Source organism: Myotis daubentonii, chromosome 16, assembly GCF_963259705.1.
Source record: "Myotis daubentonii chromosome 16, mMyoDau2.1, whole genome shotgun sequence".
In the NCBI taxonomy this organism is placed as follows: domain Eukaryota; kingdom Metazoa; phylum Chordata; class Mammalia; order Chiroptera; family Vespertilionidae; genus Myotis; species Myotis daubentonii.
Window position 1 is genome coordinate 42,426,034 of NC_081855.1, and position 20,529 is coordinate 42,446,562.

Sequence of the window (20,529 nt, forward strand, 5' to 3'; positions counted from 1 at the left end):
CCGGTCCGCCCCCCAAAGTTCCCTCACCTCTACTCAGATCAAAGCGTCTCGGCTTTCCCGGCGCAGGAACCCAGTTGTCCGAAAAGCAGTCCGCGACCGTCCTGGGTAGAGAGAGCTCAGGCAGCTTAAGCCGCGCAATCGCAGATTCAATTTATCCGTAATTCCCGCGCTTTTCCGTTGCCACGGAAACCGGCCGCTGCGGCTGAGCGGGAGCCTCTCAGAATACGAGATCGCAACACGTTTGCGGAAGGGCGGAGCTGAAAGAGCCGAGAGTCCTTAGGGGCTTCCAATTGGCCAGCCATTCGTTCCCTGTTACGTAATTAGTAAGGGACGGGAGAGAAGGCATTCTCCCGGAGTTTTCCATTAGGCGCCCGCCCTCTCACCTCTACGCTTCCAGAGACGGCTTATTATTACGTCACAGAGATTGCCGTGCTGGGGTCCGACTCGCTGAGGCCCGAATTGAACGCAAGATAGTGCCCACCATTCGCAAGGTGAGGTCTCGCTACCTCCCCCTTTCCGCCTCAATGGAAGTCTCCAGTTTAGGTAAATAAAAGGATTGTAGGCAAAAAAAACTACGATTTCCAGCATGCATTGCGGACCACAAGACCTTCGCCACAGTGTTTCTTGGAAGCTGTAGTCCTATGGAGAGGAGCTTCCGACACTGGAAGCGGGCACGATTCTCAGGGCGGCCCAGTTCATAAAGAGCTTCGCACACTTCTCACGTCAACAGATATGGATTGGAATGTTACATTTGCGCATCTTAAGAGAGGAGAATAAGCTGAAGAACCTACAAGTCCTAGGAAGACTACAATTCCCATCCAGCCCCTCGCATCGCGAGTAAGTAGTCCTCTAGGTCAGTGACCTAAGGGATCGCAGTGGGCGCAGAATTTACCTGGGAAGGGGACTGCGGTTCCAGCCCACGGCTGCGCACTCGAGGTTCCGCCCCTCATCCCCAGTGTTTATTATTGTTGTGCGGTTCGGGCAGCTCTGGCCCAGCCCCCGCAAACACGCCCTCGACCAATCCATAGGGTGGTAGTTTTGAGGGACAAGCAGTAAGAGCCAATCATCTTGTCGGAAACTCAGAAACTGGGGACTAGCCTCTGTCTCTCTCCGCCATGTTAGATTCACCCCGCAGGGGTAGCAGCAGAGCTGGCGGCGAACGGTCCCTGCGCTGGCCTCTGGCAGGCGCCCCCCGGGGGCGGGAAGCTGGTAAGGAAGCCGCTGCGATGACCTGGGGGTGGGGTCACGTCGCTCCGAGAGGGGCTTGGGGAAGTTCAAGGGAGGCGTCCTGTCAAGAAGAGGGGCGACTTTTTCCCGTGTCTGGGGGCAGCGGATTTGTCAGTGACGGGATGGGAGAGCCGTTCGTGTTCCGAGGGGCCGAGGGGGCGGATGCCGCCGGTGGATGGAGGGGCCGTGGCCGAGAACGGCCCGCTTCTGCTGCGGGAGGGCCGGGACTCACCGGCACAAAGAGGGCCTAGTAGGTAAAGAAAACGAGAGAGTCCGGCGGGGGCGGGGGTGACACTGTTTGGGGGGCACGGAATGCTAGGAAAGGATAACGGGAAGACTAAAATGAAGTCTGCAAGGAAAAAAACAAAACAACAACACAGAGCCGCCTCAACCCCATCCCCTTCTTTTTAAGGGCCTCATAAGTCTCCTTGGGCAGGGGACTCCGGTATTAGAAAGGCACCGTTGTTTTTTTTTTCTTTATTTTGTCCAACACCCAGCTTCCCAGGTCCAGACACTCAGCTTTTAACGTCCGGGATATCTGTACAAGTCTCTGGTGGAGACAGTAATCAGAGCTCAGGTTCCCAGGCCTGTTTCATTAAAGAGATTGTTGGTATCCTGGAAAGAAAAAAAAAATTAGACATAGAGGAAAAGCTGACTTGTGCCAAGCCAAGGTGAGTCAGTGGCATGAAGTTAGAATGATGCCAGTTCATGAAAGTTGAAGGCCTAGGCCCCAGCTCCCTGTCGTGACTGGCTTAGACTGCAAGGACAGATGGGCCTAACCATAGCTTTGCTGTTCTCCACCAGTTCAAGATGAATGCTCTCGCTAAAAGAATTTTTACGTATAAGCCAAACGGAAATAGCCAGTTCTTTACCAAGACCTGGATGTGATCCAGCTAAGCTAGCCTCCCCCACTTCCTGTTTTCTCATCAGCCGCCGGCTGGACGAGCTCCAAAGTATCTAAACTAATTTCCAATTGTGTAATTTGAGAAAGGGGGGAGGGGGGAGGAGATGGGTGTCCTCTGGAAGTGTGTTTCTCCGAAGTTGAAAAGTCAGGCTGTTTCAGAGGCTCCCACTTTTGGCAGACTGAATCAATCACTTTATTTCATAATTTTTTTTTTTTTTTGCACAAGATTCTGGGGTGTTGACAGGAATTCTTTTCAAGTTTTAAGGACCCCCCAAATTGCATTCCATATGACTAGATGTCAGCAGGGTTGCTAGAAACTGGTATTGTTTTGGTGATGAACTTGACTCTAGGTGGAGACAGAGAATTTTTTTAAATGGGGGATAATTGTTTTTGGATTAAAAAGAAAATCCTTAATCCTCAAACCTTCAAGGTCCTTTTTGATGACCTTGTATTGTTTGACAGGGCAGTACATTGTACTGTGGGAAACAGGACTATTTTAGATTCTAAACATGGGTTTATCATAATTTTACATTTGAGTAACATTTTCAAAGAACTTGCACACACATTTTTATTTGGTTCTTAAGATAACCAAATTGTGAGGTTGTCAAAGCAGAGATATTAGACCTATTTTACAGATTAAGGAATTGAAGCTCAGTGGTTAAATAGCTTGTTCACAGTTACATGGCTAGTAATGTGTCTGGAATCCATTCTTTTCAACCCCTGTGCTCCCTTAACCTTATGTCGTAAACTTCTGGAGCTTAATCTTGTTCATCTCCTATCTTCTGTGCCTGGATCAGAATCTGGCTCTTTGTAGATGCTTATTAAAAGTCAATGAATATGTTTAAAAGCTAGCATTTTTCATTACAGTTTATATTTAGATTTAAACAAACTTTTTTTATAAAGTCATAAAAACAAATCAACCTAACAACACATCAGTAAACAAAATCCTTAAGTAAAAACATGCCTTAGCAGAGTAGCTCTTTTGGTTAGAGCATTGACCCCAAGGTTTTGGCTTCAAACCCAGGTCAGGGCACATACAAGAATCAGCCAATGAATGCATATGCATAAATAAATGAAAAAACAAATCTCTCTCTTCCCTCTCTCTTTCCCCTTTCCATGCTCTCTCTAAAATCAATCTATATAAAAGTTTTTTTAATCCTCAGTCAGAATAGATATTCCTTTAAGGAATTGTTAACTTAGGCATGATAATAGTATTATGATTGTTTTTTAAATTCTTATCTTTTAGAGGTACATAATTATTTTATAGATGAAATGATGGCCCTATCTGGTTTGGCTCAGTGGATAGAGCATCGGCCTGCGGACTGAAAGGTCCTGGGTTCAATTAAGGTCATTGTCACATGCCGGGGTTGCAGGCTCGATCCCCAGTAGGGGGCTTGCAGGAGGCAGCTAATCAATGATTCTCTTTCATCATTAATGTTTTTGTCTCTCTGCCTCTCCCTTCCTCTCTGAAATCAATTTTTAAAAAAAAATTTTTTTTTAAAGAAATGATGGCTGTCAGTGTCGAAATAATCCAATAGGAAAAGGGTTTTGCTGTAAAAAGATGAGTCCTGAGTTGATGTTAAATATGGAAGATAGCTGTTGAGCCCATAGGGTTCATTAAATATTAATCTCTTCTTTTTCTTTATAATATGTGTTTATTGATTTTTAGAGAGAGAGGAAGGGAGAGGGATAAAAAGATAGAAACATTGTTGAGAAAGGAACATCATTGATTGGCTGCCTCTTGCATGCCCCTTTCTGGGGATCGATTCTGCAACCCGGGCTTGTGCTCTGACCAGGAATCGAACTGGTGACTTCTTGGTTCATGGGTCGGGGATGCTCAACCACTGAGCTACACCATCTGGGCAATCTCTCTTTTTTTTTCTCCAAAAATATATTTTTATTGATTTCAGAGAGGGAGGGAGATGGGGAGAAATAGAAACATCAATGATGGAATCATTGATCGGCTGCCCCCTGCCCGCCCCCTGCTAGGGATCGAGCCTGCAACCTGGGCATCAAACCTGGGACCCCTTAATCTGCAGGCCGATGCTCTATCCGCTGACCCAAACCAGCTAGGGCTCTCTTTTTGTATAGGTTTAAATTTTCCCATAATTTTTTGAAAAAATTAGTTTACTATCACTTATTGACCTTTAGACTAAAATCAAGTGTAAAAATTAAATTGCTATAGTTTGCTTAAAACATTAGTTGACTATAGTCAATCCACATTGAGGGGTTTGGGGATGTGTAGCAGTATAGCTGAAGTGAGGGCAACCTGGAATTGATCATTGTTAGTTAGAAGTGTTCATTACTCTCCACTTTTATGTATGTTTGAAATTCTCTGTAAAAGAGACTACAAAAAACAGACAGACTTGAATGGAGAGTGTTGAATGCTACCTCAGTGTAGTTTCTTGGCTAGTGCAGTGGTCGGCAAACTCATTAGTCAACAGAGCCAAATATCAACAGTACAACTATTGAAATTTCTTTTGAGAGCCACATTTTTTAAACTTAAACTATATAGGTAGGTACATTGTTATTAACTTAACTAGGGTACTCCTAAGGCTTAGGAAGAGCCACACTCAAGGGGCCAAAGAGCTGCATGTGGCTCGCAAGCCGCAGTTTGCCAACCACAGGGCTAGTGTTTTGACCTCTAAGTTGTTAAAATTCATCTAATAGAGAACCTGGGTTGCTCAATTTAGAAAAAAACTTCTTTTCCAAGAAAAGTGTAGGATGATGTTTTCAAGTTATAAAAATATACTATATAATAAAGGGATACTATGCAAATCAACGGAACAGTGGAACAACTGCTTGCTATGACATGCACTGACCACCAGGGGGCAGACGCTCAACGCAGGAGCAGTCCCCTGGTGGTCAGTGCGCTCCCACAGGGAGAGCGCTGCTCAGCCACAACCTGGGCTGACTGAGGGTTTGCAGCTGGCAAGCACAGCGTGGTGGAGCCTCTCCCACCTCCAGGGCAGCGCTAAGGATGTCCCACTGCAGCTTAGGCCCGCCCCTCTCCCCTCCACCCCCCCTTCCCGTCACTCGGACATTCCCCAAGGGCTCCTGGACTGCGAGCAGGCTGTGCTGAGGGACCCCGCCACGCGAATGTCATGCACCGGCCTCTAGTAAAAAATAAATTCCCTGGCAGTAGGGACCTAATCCAATTTATTTATCTTGATATTAGAAGATAATAGGTATCTGTTTAGTTAACCAATCATTATATGTTTTTATTCATATTTTTAGAGAGAGAGGAGGGGAGAGGAAGAGAAACATTGTTTCATTGCCTCCGTAGCACCCCAACTGAACCCGAAATCTTGGCATGTGCCCTGACTGGGAATCCAACGACAGTCTTTTGGTCCAAGGGGGTGACATGCTCAACCAAATGAGCCACACTGGCCAGGGATTAACCAATCATTATGAGGTTCCAGAAAGTTCTAAAGGATTTTATTAGATGATTTATGTGGATGTGGCCAAAATTTATATTTTCTCAGCAAACATTTAACCTTGAGATTTGTTTTCAACTATCCACTAGGTTGTAAGTAGAAGAGCAGACATTGTCTTCTCATTCACTGCTGTGTCCTCCTAGTCTAGCCGAGCCTATATTAAATCCTCGGCCCTAACCGGTTTGGCTCAGTGGATAGAGTGTCGGCCTGCGGACTGAAGGGTCCCAGGTTCGATCCCGGTCAAGGGCATGTACCTGGGTTTCGGGCACATCCCCAGTAGGGGGTGTGCAGGAGGCAGCTGATCGATGTTTCTCTCTCATAGATGTTTCTAACTCTCTATCCCTCTCCCTTCCTCTCTGTAAAATCAATAAAATATATTTTAAATAAATAAATAAATAAATAAATCCTCAAAGTATTTGTTGAATATATGTTCATGCAATTTACACTCTTTCTAATGTTTCCCCTCTCCTCTCAACTCTAGCACCACAGCATGGAACCACAGGTTACTCTAAATGTGAGTTTTAAAAATGAAACTCAAAGCTTTCTGGTTTCCGATCCAGAAAATACAACTTGGGCTGATGTCGAAGCAATGGTGAGCGTTAATTTTATTTTATTTCTCTATCCTTTAACCATAGATTTTCCCCTCCAGAGGTAGCTATTTTTAGCAGTGTTGTTTCATAGCTGCAAAGGCTGTCATATTTACCATTTCTGAGCCTTTTGGAAAATTAGTTTTGACAAAGGTTCAGTATTCATATAGGAGATGTGCACCTTAGTAAAGGGAACAAATAAATTTCTTTTGAAGAGTTTAGAAAAGCAAAGTTTTTTGTTTGTTTTTTAAGTGAGATAGGACTTAGAAAACCTATTAATTTTAGAAACAGTCTGAGGAATGAATTGGTGTGGGCCCCACCCTAACCAGGCCCCAGAGGAATGTTCTCTTTCGTGAGAGCAAGTATGTTACTGTGGTTTGTGAACTATTAAGGGTATAACATATGTTTGTTAATGCTTTTCCTCCTCTTGGTTTGCCCTTTGCACTCTTGCTTGGTTTGCAGTAGTGAATGTTTTACTTCCTGTATAACTGTTTATCTAACAAACACTTTGGTAAAAACCTACTTTTACCTGGTTAGTAAAAAACCTCATAATTGGTTATGTGTTATGGCAACTAAAAAGGAAAATAAATGGTGGAGAGACCACAAATTATGGTCTGATCTAGTCCCCTGTCTTCCAGCACATAAGTTCTTTATACTGTCCCAGACAGATGGTTATACGGAAAGTTGGATCTTTGTTTGTCAAATAATCTGAAAATCAAACAAAGTTAATCTTTTTTTCCTAGTAGTTAAATGAGCTGACAGCTTGCCTTTTTTCTTATTGTAAATGTTAAATTACAAAAGTGTAATATGTGCCCATTATAAATAGAAGTGAGACAATCCAAACATATATAAAGAAAAAGTTAATGTCCTTCCATCCACTTCCCACCTCTTTGGGGTAATCAATATTAACAGCCATGTTCATACAGATAACATACTAGGATCCTACTATAAACATTATAGTACACAGCTTGTTTTTTTTTTTTTTAACCCAAAAGTATATTTTAAACATAGTTTTTAGGGACTAGATAAGAAATCAAGCTCATTTTTTTAAAAGTATAGATTGTCCACATTATTTGTATTGTTGTATTATTATAATTTAACCATTCCTTATTGAAAGATTATGTGTGGGGGTTTTTTTAATTGAACTGTATTAGTTTTATTTTATATTAGTTTCAGGTGTACAATATGATTCTGTGTTTATATACTAGAGGCCAGTGCATGGATTCATGCACCGAGGGGTCCTGGATTGGGAGAGGGTACAGGCCAGGCGAGGGACCCCACCAGTGCACGATCGGGGCCAGGGAGGGACCGCAGGAGGGCTCCAGGTGGTGTCTGGCCCATCTCGCCCAGTCCTGATTGGTGGGACCCCAGCAGCAAGCTAACCTACTGGTCAGAGCATCTGCCCTCTGGTGATTAGTATGGATCATAGCAACTGGTGGAACTGTCAAACACACAGTGGGACACTTAGCATATTAGGCTTTTATTATATAGGATAACAACAATAAGTCTAGTTAATACCCGTCACCACACATTTACAACATTTTTAACTGTAAGTTTGTACCTTTTGACCACCTTCATCCATTTCACCCACCTTCCACCCCCTGCCTCTGGCAACCACAATATGTTTTCTGTGTCTGAGTTCATTTGTGTGTTTATTTTGTTTTGTTTGTTTTTTTTACACTAAGCAACCAACAGGGTTGTTTTTGTGTGTGTGTGTTTATTTTTAATATTCCATATGTAAGTGAAATCACACGTTATTTGTTTTTTGTCTGACTTATTTCACTTAACATAATGTCTTCAAGGTCAAAGGATGTTGTGTGTTTTTTAACCACTATAAAATAAACCACAGGGGCTAGCTCTTAGTATATAACTTATACACTGATCTATAGGATAAAGTTTCCCAAAATAAGATTAATGGGTCACAAGATATGTGATTTTAATTATTTAATGAATATTGCCAAACAACTGTAGCACCTCACAGGAATATATTACAGTGCACTAAATTAATTTTTGACAATATTAGACGCTATGGCTTTAAATTTTTTTGCCATTCTGTTGGGGTGACAGACATTTCATTGCTTTAATTTGCATTGTTTTTTTATTTTTAAAAATATATATTTTTTATTAATTTCAGAGAAGAAGGGAGAGGGAAAGAGAGATAGAAACATCAATGATGAGAGAATCACTGATCAGCTGCCTCCTGCACCCTCCCACCCCCTACTGGGGATCAAGCCCGCCACTCAGGCATGTGCCCTTGACCAAATCGAACCCAGGACCCTTCAGTCCACAGGCTGACGCTCTAGCCACTGGGCCAAACCAGCTAGGGGTAATTTGCATTGTTCTGTCTGCCATTAAAGCTTAACATCTTTTCATGTATTTTATAGGCATATTTGACTTGTTTTCCTATGAAATTTCTGTACATTTTTGCCCACTTTTACCTGGATTGTTAATCTTACGATTATCAGTTTTGCAAATGCTCTTCATATATTGCAGATGTTAACCCTTTGTCTATTTTATGAGTTGCAAATATTTTCCCCAGCCCATTGTTTGTCTTTTGACTTTGTTTATGGTGTGTGTTTTTTAACCACTGGAAATGTTTAATGTTTATGTTCTGAAATATGTCCATCCTTTTATAAGGTCTAGGTTTCTGTTACAAACTACCTTTTTGATATCTTGATCATATAGTATGTACATTTCATTTGCAGGTAAAAGTTTCATTTGATCTGAACACTATTCAGATAAAATACCTGGATGAGGAAAATGAAGAGGTAAAGTATATTATGGTACCCATTGCTATGCATCCAGAGTAGGGATTTTATTTTTCAAGACTGATGTGGGGCTTGAAGAATTCAGAATGCTGTTTATCTCATTTGTGTAGTGGTTTATATGTATTTGATAATTGCATGTTCTAAGCTGACTTATGGCATTTGAGATGGAGTTGAGAAATGGGGAAGCAACATTGAAGAAGAAAATATGAGAGATAACTTTTAAAACTATGTCCTGATCTTAAATTTAATAAGTATATCATAAGTTGCCATTTCATTTATAATCATAATAATACTGACCAACCTTTGTTGAGTGGTTACAATGTGTCAGTCTAAAAGAAATACTATATATTAGGTACTGCATTGTCATCATTTTCCTATTTACATGAGGAAACTGAGACTTAGATTAATTAATAAACTTACCCAAAGGCACATAAGCTGGGAAGTAGAAGAGGTTCATTCCATACCCTCTGGCTCCAGAGCCCAGGCTCCTAGCCATTATATTATGCTGCTTCTTAATGTACCTGAAATAAAGAATAAAGTAGTTAAGCAGTAAAATTCCATAACTACTAATTACAACTAGTTCATGGTACTAGAAAAGCTGAACCCCTAACCTGAGATTTTGCATCTATCCTGTGAGGCTGGTCCTAGTAAACTGCTCAATTGATGAGAGGTTTATAATTCACTGTTGCTTTTTTGTTCTTTTACAGGTATCTATCAACAGTCAAGGTAAGTCAAAAGCCTTCATCTGTTCATTGGCATATGCATTTCCATATACACTCATTCTTGTTGCAATATTAATTTTAGAATAGAATTTGGTATACAGTAAATTGACATTGTACTCATTTATCCATGGACATTAGTTACATAGCATATTTTTATTTTATAGCAGTTTTTTGTATGTAAAGGTGCCTTTGGTTGGAGCTTAAGGACAGCTTGTTTAAACAAAATCCTCACCTGAGGATATGTTTGTTTTTTATTGATTTTTTTAGAGAGAGAGAGAAACATCAATTGGTCGCTTCCCATATGCACCCCGACTGGGATTGTACCCTCAACCTAGGCATGTGCCCTGATCGTGAATCTATGCACAACCTTTTGGTGTACGGGACAACACTCCAATCAGCTGAGCCACCCAGCCAGGACAGAGCCTAAGGATAGCTTTAATGGGAGATTCTCTTATGTTTAGATGCTAATGTGAACTGCCTCCCAGTCCAACACATACAATTTGGTCTGGTATTACATTTGTCTCTGACTTGGTATACATGTTAATGTCAGTTCACAAATAAGTAGTATTCTACAAGCTTATTTGTAAGATGATTGTTCAGAGGTTGGAGTATATTTTGCTACAGGGATGTTATATTTGAAGGCTAGGTTCCCAGGCTAGCCCCCCAAAACTTATTTTAAACAGCTGAAATGGTAGTATTTCATGAACTTCCTTGAGTCCTGAGTTCCATTAAGCCTAGTGTGAGGGATCTGGGTGGAGGTTTTGTAACTAGAAGGCTCCAGTAACGGGATTAAAGGGGAGAACTAACCAGCAAGTAGCTTCTATTTGCAATGTGATGAGAAAGGAGTTTGTCAGCAAAAAGATAGTAGCTGTTCATGTGTAAGGATTGTAAGCTAAGAGTTCTTAAAAGTAAGGATTGGCTGTACTTAATAGAATCTTTTGGACTGGTGGAGAAATATCACCATATGTATTTTTTATCCTTTTAGGAGAATATGAAGAAGCACTTAAGGTAATGGTCATTGCATCTTATTTTCAAATAATTTTTAAATGTTTATTAATAAAACTTGAACCTGAATTCTGTTGGCCATGGGGAGAAACTAATGAATATAAATAGAGCAAAACCTGTTTTTAGGGAAACTATGATGCATGGGCATACCATTCAGCAAAGGGCAGCCCCAAATATAAAGGTTTTGTGTGTGTTTTTTCAGTTATCATTCCATCTCATTGCTGGTCTTGGTGCCACCATCTAGTATTTAAAAATACAAAGAACTCTCTGGAATGGTACTTTCTGGTTGATCTTTTTTATCTTCTTTCTTCACCTTGATCCCCCTATAGAATGTTGCAGTATAATATGGGATAATTTAAGGTAGAAAGTATCCATTTACAAACAATCCCTTGTCAGTCAGTGATGGATCAGAGCATTCCTCAAGGTCACTTCTTTAAGGTGTGCCAGCTGTCCTTTCATTACCACCTTAGTTAAGGTTTTTCTTTAATGTTTCACTGTTCTTTGTGAACTTCTAGTCCAAGACTAAGTTATTTTCCACAATCACTTTTAGTCTAGAGAGGGAAAGGCAAGATTTTTTTCACTGAAAGTTGGATTTGCCCTTTTTTGGTTTCTGGTCAAAATTGCTGTTCTAGTGCCAAGTGTTTCAGTAGTTTAGCTGATGTCTTTCTTGGTTTTTACTTAAAAATCTTACCAGCTAGTCTCTTGGTTTTGGATATTCAAGTATTTCCCTGGATTCTCTTAGTTAAGATATCCATCTCTGTTAATATTTCATGCTTCATAATTTCCCTCTGCCCCAATTTCATTTGGTCTTCCTATTTCCTACTTTTCAGCTACTTCAGCCTGCTGTCTTCCCATCCCCTTCAATCTTATCCAAGTTTTCCTGGCTTTTCTCTTTCCCTATTTTCAGAAGCTATAGTAGTTTATTCACTAGAAAAGTCTTCTTAGCTCTTAGAAACTAATACATTTCCCACAGTCACTATTAGTTTACCCAGTCAGTCAGGAATCTTGGACCTCAGTAGTCTAGAGTTTATATAAGCCAAGACTGTATACATATGTGTGTATATATGTATATATATCCTATGTAATAAAAGCCTAATATGCAAATCGACCAAATGGCAGAATGACGGTTTGCTATGACATGCACTGACCACCAGGGGGCAGACACTCAACGCAGGAGCTGCCCCCAGGCCAGCCAAGGTGGGTGCCAGTGGGCCCCCCCCCGCCCATCACCCTGCCGGTTGCCCCACAGATCAGCCCTGATTGCCGGCCAGGCCTAGGGACCCTACCTGTGCACGAATTTCGTGCACTGGGCCTCTAGTATATGATGATACTATTTAATACTTAATTAAGATTCCATGTTTATATTTAGATATGTTTCCTTGAGCAATTTTATCTACAGTCTCTACCACATATTCTACTAAAAGCTTGTTGATTTATGGTCTAAAATAGGAGTTGGCAAACTGTACCTAGTGGGCTGGCTATATGTTTTTATGATGTTTTGCTGGAACACAGCCATGTCCATTCACTATTGTCTGTGGCTGCTTTTGTGCTAGAACAGATTTGAGTAGTTGTGACAGTAAGTTGGCCTGTAAGCCTAAAATACTTATTATGTGGCCCTTTAAAAAGTTTGCTGATCTCTGATTTAAATAATACCTTTCAAACTTATTGACCATGGAATGATTTATTAAAATGAAATCTTAAAAAGTTTTATATGTAAAATACATAGCTTGTCACTGAATGACAAGTGGGAGAAGTTAAAACCCCATGGACTTGACTTCTTAATCTCTGGGACATTGGAGTACCTTCCTGGAACCTCAAATGCTCTTTGAAGTAGTTTTCAAAATAGGATTTTTAAGAAGATGGTCTTCAAAAAGAGGTGACCACATAAACATGCTTTCCAAAGTACTGTTCTTAGTGGGGAAATAAATAACTGTGGGGCATAACTTTAAGTTTCTCTCGGGTTCTGGTAGTCTGGGATTGACTTTTTTGAAAAGTTGAGATGAAAATCCATAAATGAAGACCTACATAAAAACCAATTACACAGAAAAGTAGTAACCCAGTTAATGAAAACAGCTAATAAAGTGCTGCACTGAAAACCTACTTTTGTGTTTTAAAAACAAAACCATTCCTAGTTAACATTCTTGACAAAGAAACAGCAGGCTGACATGTATGTCATTTGACTACATTAAACAAACATTTTCCAGCATAACTCACCACACCTCTTCGGTTTGAGTGTCTGAATTTTCCTTTGGGAGAGGAGAATCACACAATATGTCTTTATTTCATAACCTCTGCTCTCAGATGGCAGTTAAGCAGGGAAACCAACTTCAGATGCAAGTCCATGAAGGCTACCGTGTCGTTGATGAAGCTCCACCCCCAGTTCTAGCAGAAAAACCGCCAGTTTCGAGGACAGGGAAAAAGCCACTTGCACATTATTCTTCACTGATGAGAGTCTTGGGATCAGACATGAAGACCCCAGAGGAACCTGCACCACAGGTATGAAGGGAGTGGACCTGTCTCTACAGTTTCTCTAACCTTATGTTTCATTCTCTGGTGTAAGATTTGAGCTTTTCAGAAAGAGTGGGAGTTATGGTGACCATGTTGGTCTAACTTTTTAAAACTGGTAACAGTGGTACTTCTGGGCAGGGGGCAAATAGGATGGCACAGACTTTGTTTTCCTTTTATGCTTCTTCATACTGTCTTTTTTTTTTTTTTTAAATATATTTTATTGATTTTTTACAGAGAGGAAGGGAGAGAGATAGAGAGCTAGAAACATCGATGAGAGAGAAACATCGATCAGCTGCCTCCTGCACATCTCCCACTGGGGATGTGCCCGCAACCCAGGTACATGCCCTTGACCGGAATTGAACCCGGGACCTTTCAGTCCGCAGGCCGACGCTCTATCCACTGAGCCAAACCGGTCTCGGCCATACTGTCTTTTTTTTTTTTTTTTTTTTACCCACATATTTTTTTTTGACAAAAAAACTCAAAATAATACATTTCAGAAAATTTAAATAGAAATAAAAAGTAACCTCCAAGATCTTGGATTATGTTTTCTTGCAGCAGTTTCCGCTTGCTCCATCTGACGCAGACCAGCCTCAAGACAGGCCCCCAGACTGGTTCACAAGCTACCTGGAGACAGTGAGTGTTCTCTGTGACTAGGGTTTTAGCAGCAATGTGTGGAATGTGGGAGAAATAGAAAGCTGAACCCAGATGGCTGCTGCCTCTGGTAGCTAATAATTTCCGAACTAGAGCAGTTCCAATAAAGAAAGCTCTCAACTTTTGCAGTGATGTAACAGAAAAAGAAGGCATTTCGTTCTAATGGAAAGGAACAAATCTCTATGCTTCAGAAAGAAGTTGGAAATTTACTAATCGAAAGTTTTGTTTGTTTGTTTTTGAATCATTTTAGCTGTAGGAGAATAGACCTTTTGCTATGTTTCTGTTCATTTGTTCAGTAGATATTAGCTGTTTATTATGTTCTTATACTAGAGATGGTGAGGTCTATTTAATATCTTCATGCCTTTTCCCAATATCAGAACTGATGGGTTTTCCCCCCATCTTCTGCTCTGTGTTATAGTTCAGAGAACAAGTGGTTAAAGAAACTGTTGAGAAACTTGAACAGAAATTACATGAGAAGCTTGTCCTCCAGAACCCATCCTTGGGCTCCTGTCCCTCAGAAGTCTCAATGCCTATTTCAGAGGAAACACTGTTTTTGCCAGAAAACCAGTTCAATTGGCATATTTCTTGTAGCAGCTGTCAACGGAGGATCTTTGGTGTGCGCTACCAGTGCAGGTAAGCAGTGACTTGGGGATGATAGCTATTAGTAGACCTGTAAGCAGGCCTTCTTGGCATTCTGGGTAAATAATGAGAAATTGGATGTACTCTATCTCCGAGCATTAGATATAGCAGCTCTGGTTGGAAGCAAGCTATTCTTCACCCACAAGAAAAAAATATCAATTTGAGTAACTATTCAGGTTGATGTGTTCAGATATACATTTGAATTAACAGAGCAGGACAAAATTATGTTCCCCAAAACAAAATTAGATCACCAAAAATTATCTCCCTGTTGTTCTAAATACTTTCATCTCTTGCTTCCTCCCATAGATTGTCCTTTGAAATAGATATAGGTCAATTGTTTCTGTCCTCATTTTATTAATGAGGAAAATTAGTACATAGCACGGTTGGATAGCATCCTCAGGTTACTACCTAGCTGGTAATAGAGCAAATACAGAAGTGTGGTCTCATAGTTCCCTACCTCATGTATTTCCCACTTGCCTTTTTTTCTCCCATAGCCTATGCCCATCCTACAATATCTGTGAAGATTGTGAATCGGGACCCTATGTCCATGACTCCAACCATGTCCTGCTGAAGTTGCGGAGACCTGTTGTGGGTTCCTCTGAATCGTTCTCTCACTCAAGGTTCTCTACTCCTCGTCTTCCTGCTGCTCTGGAACAAGCCAGGTAAACCATTTATACATGGGATGTGTGTTCTCTGGCTTCCTGGTTCTGGTGACAGGCAGTGAGTCACAAAACTACAAATAGTCTACTTATTCTGGCTCATTTCTAGTTGATGTGCAATGATGGGGACAATTATCCAAAGCTAATGAAATGGAAATGAGAACTGCAGGAAAAGGTTAATTTTATTAACCAGTGTGACCCCAATAAATTTAATTTTTAAAGAAAGAAACTAGCCCTAGCTGGTTTGGCTCAGCCGATAGAGCATCGGCCTGTGGACTCAAGGGTCCCAAGTTCGATTCTGGTCAAGGGCATGTACCTGGGTTGCGGGCACATCCCCAGTAGGGGGCGTGCAGGAGGCAGCTGAATCGATGTTTCTCTCTCAATGTTTCTAACTCTCTATCCCTCTCCCTTCCTCTGTGTAAAAAAATCAATAAAATATATTAAAAGAAATAAAATAAAAATTAAAAATAAATAAATAAATAAATAGAAAGAAAGAAAGAAAGAAACTAGCCCTAACCGGTTTGGCTCAGTGGATAGAGCGCCGGCCTGTGGACTGAAGGGTCCCAGGTTCGATTCCGGTCAAGGGCATGTACCTTGGTTGCGGGCACATCCCCAGAAGGGGGTGTGCAGGAGGCAGCTGATCGATGTTTCTCTCTCGATGTTTCTAACTCTCTATCCCTCTCCCTTCCTCTGTGTAAAAAAATCAATAAAATATATTTTTAAAAAAAAGAAAAGAAACTAAACTATAAGCTGGCACTGATAGAGACGACAAGAAGCTCAAAGTAGCTTCAAGATTTGTGAGGTTTGTTTTTAAGACTATCATTTGTTGTCTCACAGGCTCCAGAAGCAGGTTGACAAGAATTTTCTTAAAGCAGAAAAGCAAAGGTTGCGAGCTGAGAAGAAACAGCGTAAAGCAGAGGTCAAGGAACTTAAAAAGCAGCTTAAACTCCGCAGGAAGATTCATCTGTGGAATTCCATCCATGGACTCCAGAGCCCCAAGTGTCCCTTGGGCCGACCTGAGAGCTTACTGCAGTCTAACACCCTAATGTAAGCCCAGGGCCAGAGTGGGAGCCAAGTCTTGAGGTCCAGCCCTCTGAAACTAGAACTTCAGCAAACATCTCTCATACTTATTCGTAGCTCCTAACACCCAAACTCTTACATTTCCCATTCTCTGATCCTAACATTCTTAAAAAGGGTGGTTTGGTAGTTATTTAAGTCTGACTCTTCAGTTGTTTTATTTACAGAACCTCATCATAGCTTTTTAGTTCAGGAGTCAGATTTGTCTTCTGTTTGTTAAAAAATGTTATTAGTATTACTTATAAGGCAAATGCATTAGTGCATCCTCAACAGTCAGAGCCTCAAACTACAGTGTTGGGTATTCAGAAGCCATCACATCCAACAGCAGGTGACTATCTGAATTTCTGTTCAGGCTCCCTTTGCAACCCTGTGCCCCAGTTATGCCAACCCTCAGTGCAGCATTTGTGGATGAGAATTTGCCTGATGGGACTCACCTTCAGCCAGGAACCAAGTTTATCAAACACTGGAGGATGAAAAATACAGGAAATGTAAAGTGGAGTACAGATACAAAGGTATTTTTCCCACAAAAATGTGAAGATGAATGATTTGAAGTGGCAGAGTGCTCAGCTAACAAGCTTGCTTTCTTTCTCTTGTCACTGTTCATTTCAGCTCAAGTTCATGTGGGGAAACCTAACTATGGCTTCGACAGAAAAGAAGGATGTTTTGGTCCCCTGCCTCAAGGCTGGCCATGTGGGAATTGTGTCTGTGGAGTTCATTGCCCCAGCCTTGGAGGGAACATACACTTCCCACTGGCGGCTTTCTCACAAAGGCCAGCAGTTTGGACCTCGGGTCTGGTGCAGTATCATAGTAGATCCTCTCTGCTCCACAGAAAGCTCTGATAACATTGAAAAGAGCATGAATAACTCAAGCAAAACTGGTGATCTCACCTGCCAGCAAGAGGTGAGCACTGGAAGAGGTGACCAGCTAAAAGAGCCCACTCATAGCTGGTGGTTCTTTCAGAAATCTGGAAAGGTTGGCACCCCCCTATCCCCCCAAAACATGGATATGCTTATATTGGGCCTAGTACTCGGGGGGCTTTGTTTGTGTATCCTTAGGATCTGGTGCAGGTGCTCCTCAGTGTTTCTGTATGTCTTTGTAATGATGCATTGCCAGCCTCTTTGTTACACTAGGGAAAGTAGGACTGCCTGGCTGGCCTGTGGAACTGCTGGACTGATGGCTTTGCTCCGTAACATTCATCTCTCCTGAGTGTCCCTTGTGTGTGTCCCCTAAATACTAATGAAGTCTTGCCCTAGTTATTACTTGGTGCAATTTTTTTAGGCAATTTCCCTGTATTAGATGGGCACTTTTTTAGAGTGTTTACTGTTGAAATTTAGTTACCCAATGTTAATGTCCTGGTTTTGACTGTTGATACTATGGTTAACCTAAGTTGTTGTCATTATAGGAAGCTAGGTAAAGGGGGTAATAAGTGAACTCTGTACTATTTTTGCAACTTTTCTATAAGGTGCTGCGGTGTTCGTCAGCTTGCCTTGTTGAGTTCTGTTGAAAGGCCTAAAATTTGTCCCAATGGTTTTTCTCTATAGGAAACTTTTCTTCTGGCTAAAGAAGAAATTCAGCTTGGGGCAACTGAACAGACAGAAGGGACAGGAACCTACATCCCACAGAAGACAAAAAATGTTGCCAGCGAGAGGGAGCTCTACATCCCATCTGTGGACCTTTTAACTGCCCAGGTGGAAGATTGAGCACTTTGAGGGGCAAGGGACAGAAAGCACGGGAAAGAGTTCTTAACTTGTTGAAGAGAAGGTGGTATAGCCATAGATGGTGCCCAGAAAGTTAGAGATATGCCCACCATGATCCAGTCAGATGCACTGAATGGCAAGATCTATAGAAGCGAGTTAATAAGCTAAATGCTTGCTTTTTGAATTGGGAACTCAATCTTGTGCTTTACCACAACTTCCCTTTAGTCGCCTCTTCATATTGGTTCTCCTTCACCCCCACTGCATTTTCTCTCTTTTCTACCATTTGGTTATTTGAATATCTAGTATCCATTTAACTCTTCTTCCTTGTTTGCACTTGGCTGAGGTGGGGCATGAATTTGAACAGAGTTCAATCTAGGATGATGTGGAGCTCAATGGCCTTGCAAATCCTGTGAAGACAAAACATTATTCCAGTGTGTACTGCCTAACATTGCCTATTTTTTCCCCAGGATCTGCTGTCCTTTGAGCTGTTGGATATTAACATTGTCCAAGAATTGGAGAGAGTGCCCCATAACACCCCTGTAGGTAAGACTGTCATAAAACCCACCTTATTTTATTAACAGGCATAAAGGAAGCCAGGTAAAGTGGGTAATAAGTGAACTCTGTACAATACAAGTTTGTATAAAGCCTCCCCACCATAAAGCGACCCTCATCTCCGTTTTTCTCTAGATGTTTGTGTCCCTTTGTTCTTGACATTCATGGTTCTGTCTTGCACATTGCCTTCTGGACCAGACAACTGTTTATGATACTTCCTGCATTGATTCATCTGTCTGAGACACTTAACGTACCTAATAGTTTGGAGAAATCTTTACAAACGGTCTTGAAGCGTACCTGAGTTTATATTAGCCCTGTAGGAAGCAAGAAGCCAATGAGCTGCTGCTTCTGGACACTGACTATTGATGATGTGATGCTTTTTCTTGATTGATGGTTCTCCTGTCTTCCTTCTCCAGATATGACTCCCTGCATGTCTCCTCTGCCACATGACAGCCCTTTAATAGAGAAGCCAGGCTTGGGGCAGATACAGGAAGAGAGTGAAGGGGCGGGACTTAAAGCTCTCTCTGGTAAGGGGTTAAATATTTGTAAAGTATTTCCATCCTCCCCTTTCATACCACACCGTTTTTATAGGTACCCCCTTTCTCCCAACTAATCCTACCTTAGCTTATTAATTGTTTTCCTGTAGCATCTCATATTAAGTCTCATGTTGACATGGAATAGATAGTATCCATTCCTTTGTGTAGTATCAAGCATGGGTACATGACTGGAGAAAGGTTCTTAACACTTTAAACCAGCAGTTCTCAACCTGTGGGTCGCGACCCCTTTGGCGGTCAAACGAACCTTTCACAGGGGTCGCCTAAGACCATCCTGCATACCAGATATTTACATTACGATTCATAACAGTAGCAACATTACAGTTATGAAGTAGCAACGAAAATAATTTTATGGTTGGGTCACAACATGAGGAACTGTATTTAAAGGGCCAGAAGGCCGAAACCAGTTTGGCTCAGTGGATAGAGCATCGGCCTGCGGACTGAGGGGTCCCAGGTTCGATTCCGGTCAGGGGCATGTACCTTGGTTGCGGGCATATCACCAGTAGGAGATGTGCGGGAGGCAGCTGATCGATGTTTCTCTCTCATCGAGGTTTCTAGCTCTCTGTCTCTCTCCCTTCCTCTCTGTCAAAAATCAATAAAATATATTTTTAAAAATTAAAAAAAAAAAAGGGCCAGAAGGTTGAGAACCACTGCTTTAAACACCAAGTGTAGACAAGGTTCATGTCTTTCAGATTCCACGGCATCAGTAAAGAGGAGGGCTGAGAATATTACTTCAGTGGAGGAGGCAGAAGATGACCTGAGTGGGACCCAGTTCGTGTGTGAGACTGTAATCCGATCTCTTACCTTGGATGCTGCCCCAGACCACAACCCACCTTGCAGACAGAAGTCTCTGCACAGTGAGTGTCCTGAATTCCCCCACACAGGAGGGTGGTGTCTGAATTGTGATGGTCAGACCTGAATAGGTACAAGTGCTCTTCACTGAGAATGGAGGCAAGGTGATCTTTGTTAGAATTCGGATCATGTTTGTTTCTTTAGACTCTACATACTGTACCTGGCCTTTTTAATTAGCTTCAGGAGCAAAGCAGCCACCATAACTCATTTCTATACTTTCCCAGGGCAGAATTACAGAGGAACAGCAGCTAGTGCTGCCTGGATTCTGCAGTGGGGAGTTTTCCTGTAAATTGACAGACCTCCCTAGCAGAAACCCCCATTTGGCAGCTGAATTGTCTCTCTTCTCTAAGGGCAGCAGTCCAGGAAATAGTGGGGAGAAGCAGGAGCACCGAACTAAGTTTCTCCAATTTAAATTCTGTTATAATAAATTTCTCTGTAACAGAAATTTCTAGATATCAGATAGGTAGAACCAGTACTGCATGTTTCATCTTTTCCAATTTGGATGCCTTTTATTTCTTCTTGTCTGATTTCTATGGCTAGTACTTCCAGTACTATGTCAAACGAGAGTGGTGAAAGTGGGCATCCCTGTCTCGTTCCTGTTCTTAGGGGAAATGGTTTTAGTTTTCAGTATTGCATATTTCAAGAACTATCTAAAAATTCAAATTCTAGTGCATCAAAATAATATGGGAA

The 20,529-nt window shown here is 41.5% G+C and overlaps 2 protein-coding genes across 10 annotated transcripts in view; one reads left to right on the plus strand and one right to left on the minus strand.

Moving 5' to 3' along the window:
• Positions 1-20,529, minus strand: part of BRCA1 (BRCA1 DNA repair associated) — a 79,461-nt gene that overhangs the window by 56,394 nt on the left and 2,538 nt on the right. For 2 of the 5 annotated variants that reach the window (XM_059670282.1, XM_059670280.1), the window contains exon 2: positions 9,344-9,444. Coding sequence is in view for 1 of the 5 variants with exons in the window: in XM_059670278.1 (XP_059526261.1) it covers positions 893-1,026 (134 nt within the window). In the remaining 4 variants the exon portion in view is untranslated. Of the gene's footprint in view, positions 1-27; positions 339-892; positions 1,027-9,343; positions 9,445-20,529 lie in introns of those variants that run through there. The other 3 variants (XM_059670278.1, XM_059670281.1, XM_059670279.1) reach the window with 3 other exon arrangements.
• The window catches only part of NBR1 (NBR1 autophagy cargo receptor), a 29,119-nt gene continuing 9,663 nt past the window's right edge, over positions 1,074-20,529 (plus strand). For 2 of the 5 annotated variants that reach the window (XR_009449245.1, XM_059670283.1), the window contains exons 1-16: positions 1,074-1,209; positions 6,050-6,160; positions 8,861-8,923; positions 9,631-9,649; positions 10,631-10,653; positions 12,952-13,146; positions 13,714-13,791; positions 14,228-14,442; positions 14,943-15,110; positions 15,945-16,154; positions 16,537-16,696; positions 16,794-17,084; positions 17,726-17,872; positions 18,349-18,424; positions 18,850-18,960; positions 19,680-19,844. Coding sequence is in view for 4 of the 5 variants with exons in the window: in XM_059670283.1 (XP_059526266.1) it covers positions 6,059-6,160; positions 8,861-8,923; positions 9,631-9,649; positions 10,631-10,653; positions 12,952-13,146; positions 13,714-13,791; positions 14,228-14,442; positions 14,943-15,110; positions 15,945-16,154; positions 16,537-16,696; positions 16,794-17,084; positions 17,726-17,872; positions 18,349-18,424; positions 18,850-18,960; positions 19,680-19,844 (2,023 nt within the window). In the remaining variant the exon portion in view is untranslated. Of the gene's footprint in view, positions 1,210-1,741; positions 1,899-6,049; positions 6,161-8,860; positions 8,924-9,630; positions 9,650-10,630; positions 10,654-12,951; positions 13,147-13,713; positions 13,792-14,227; positions 14,443-14,942; positions 15,111-15,944; positions 16,155-16,536; positions 16,697-16,793; positions 17,085-17,725; positions 17,873-18,348; positions 18,425-18,849; positions 18,961-19,679; positions 19,845-20,529 lie in introns of those variants that run through there. The other 3 variants (XM_059670286.1, XM_059670285.1, XM_059670287.1) reach the window with 3 other exon arrangements.